We start from the raw sequence: 1,616 nt of genomic DNA, 5'->3' as shown, positions 1-1,616 counted from the left end.
AACAAAGGATCGATCCACTTGCTTTAACCGATACTAGTCTAATTAACAACTTGCCGTAGTAGTGTTTCTTAAATTGTAACGTTGAGCTTTTAAGCAGGTGCAGAGCTAGCGATGAGGGACCCGTCGTCCACAATCTCAACCGCGCGCGCGAGAGAGAATCGATCCATTAGGGCTGGCTAGCTAGGTATCACGACGGAGCAGTAGTATATTAAATACCACACTCTCGCTCTCTGCCATTCACATCGCCATCGTCGTCGACACAGCCACATAGCACACACACAAAGCCTAACTAGCTAGCTTCAGCCTCTGCTTACTAGGGTTAGCTAAGAACGATCTCGGATCGATCGACTAGTAGATAACCAAGTAATGGAGGGTGGCGGCGGATGGGGTGATCAGGCCGGGAAGGATGGCGGAGGCGAGAGCACCAAGTACCGCGGGGTGCGCCGCCGCCCGTCCGGCAAGTTCGCGGCGGAGATCCGCGACTCCAGCCGGCAGAGCGTCCGCAAATGGCTTGGCACCTTCGACACAGCCGAGGAGGCCGCACGGGCCTACGACCGCTCGGCCTACGCCATGCGCGGCCACCTGGCCGTGCTCAACTTCCCCGCCGAGGCGCGCAACTACGTCCGGGGTGGGTCGTCGTCGTCCCAGCAACAGGTGATTGAGCTCGAGTGCCTGGATGATGCGGTGCTGCAGGACATGCTCAGGGACGGGGGTGGTGGAAGGAATAATTAACACTACCGAATTTGAGTACTGAACTACTGATCGTGCGATCAATTCATGCACCATCACCTGATCGTATTTATGGCTGTGATGCAAAATCATATAGATCATCCATGATCGAGCTTCCGATCCGTGCTTTGCATGCATGTATGTTAATGTTGGAATTCCAGTATTCTTAGGTGTTCAATGAAACAATATATGAAAGTGATCGATCTGATGTGAGCTGATCAGGAACCCTGTATTAATCTCGTACGTGATCGTATATATATCATCATGCAAGTTATGTAATTGGGTTGCTTGTTGGATTAATCGCCTTCTTCTCCTCTCTTAGTCCCCACCCCCAAATATAGTTTTGGTAGATCATGCATGCATGCGGAAATCTGTAGAGGATCTGGAATTTTTGCAAGCCTATATGATTAATGTTTTCCAGTAAATTGATTGGTCACGAGTTTACCATAAACTAGCATATACTAGTACTACAACGTATTTGTTGATGCCAACGAAATTACAACATCAGTGCATGCAATATATGATTGGTTCGTATGCACACTTCTGGAACATAAAATGAGATCATCCAGGATATATAGCTAGCTAACTATCCGTCCAAGGTACAAATGCTCAAATGTGTACAATGAGTAATCAGTAGTGGCAGATATCTAGCCAGCAAAAATTGTTTTACAAATGTACATATCCTTACGTACCGATGCATGAGTGATCGAAGAATTGCTTTTGACGGTACGTGCTAGAAAGAATTTAGCTGCCTGACCTGAACTAAAGAGCATCCTCATATATGGAAAGTTGTTGCTGACCCCCCACGGCAGGTACACCCTCTATTCAGCCAATTTAGATTGAGTACTCTATCATACCTACTAAGTGCTAGGTGATGCCTAATTTAT

General features: G+C 47.4%; 1 protein-coding gene across 1 annotated transcript; it reads left to right on the top strand.

Moving 5' to 3' along the window:
• Window positions 1–268: 268 nt before the first annotated feature.
• LOC109779450 (ethylene-responsive transcription factor 14-like) lies at window positions 269–1,008 on the top strand. Its single transcript, XM_020338071.4, has one exon. It carries the CDS (start codon window positions 367–369, stop codon window positions 730–732), a length of 366 nt encoding a protein of 121 aa, XP_020193660.1. The 5' UTR covers window positions 269–366; the 3' UTR covers window positions 733–1,008.
• The last annotated feature ends 608 nt before the right edge of the window (window positions 1,009–1,616 follow it).

Source organism: Aegilops tauschii, chromosome 5, assembly GCF_002575655.3.
Source record: "Aegilops tauschii subsp. strangulata cultivar AL8/78 chromosome 5, Aet v6.0, whole genome shotgun sequence".
In the NCBI taxonomy this organism is placed as follows: domain Eukaryota; kingdom Viridiplantae; phylum Streptophyta; class Magnoliopsida; order Poales; family Poaceae; genus Aegilops; species Aegilops tauschii.
This window is presented reverse-complemented; position numbering and strand designations above follow the sequence as displayed.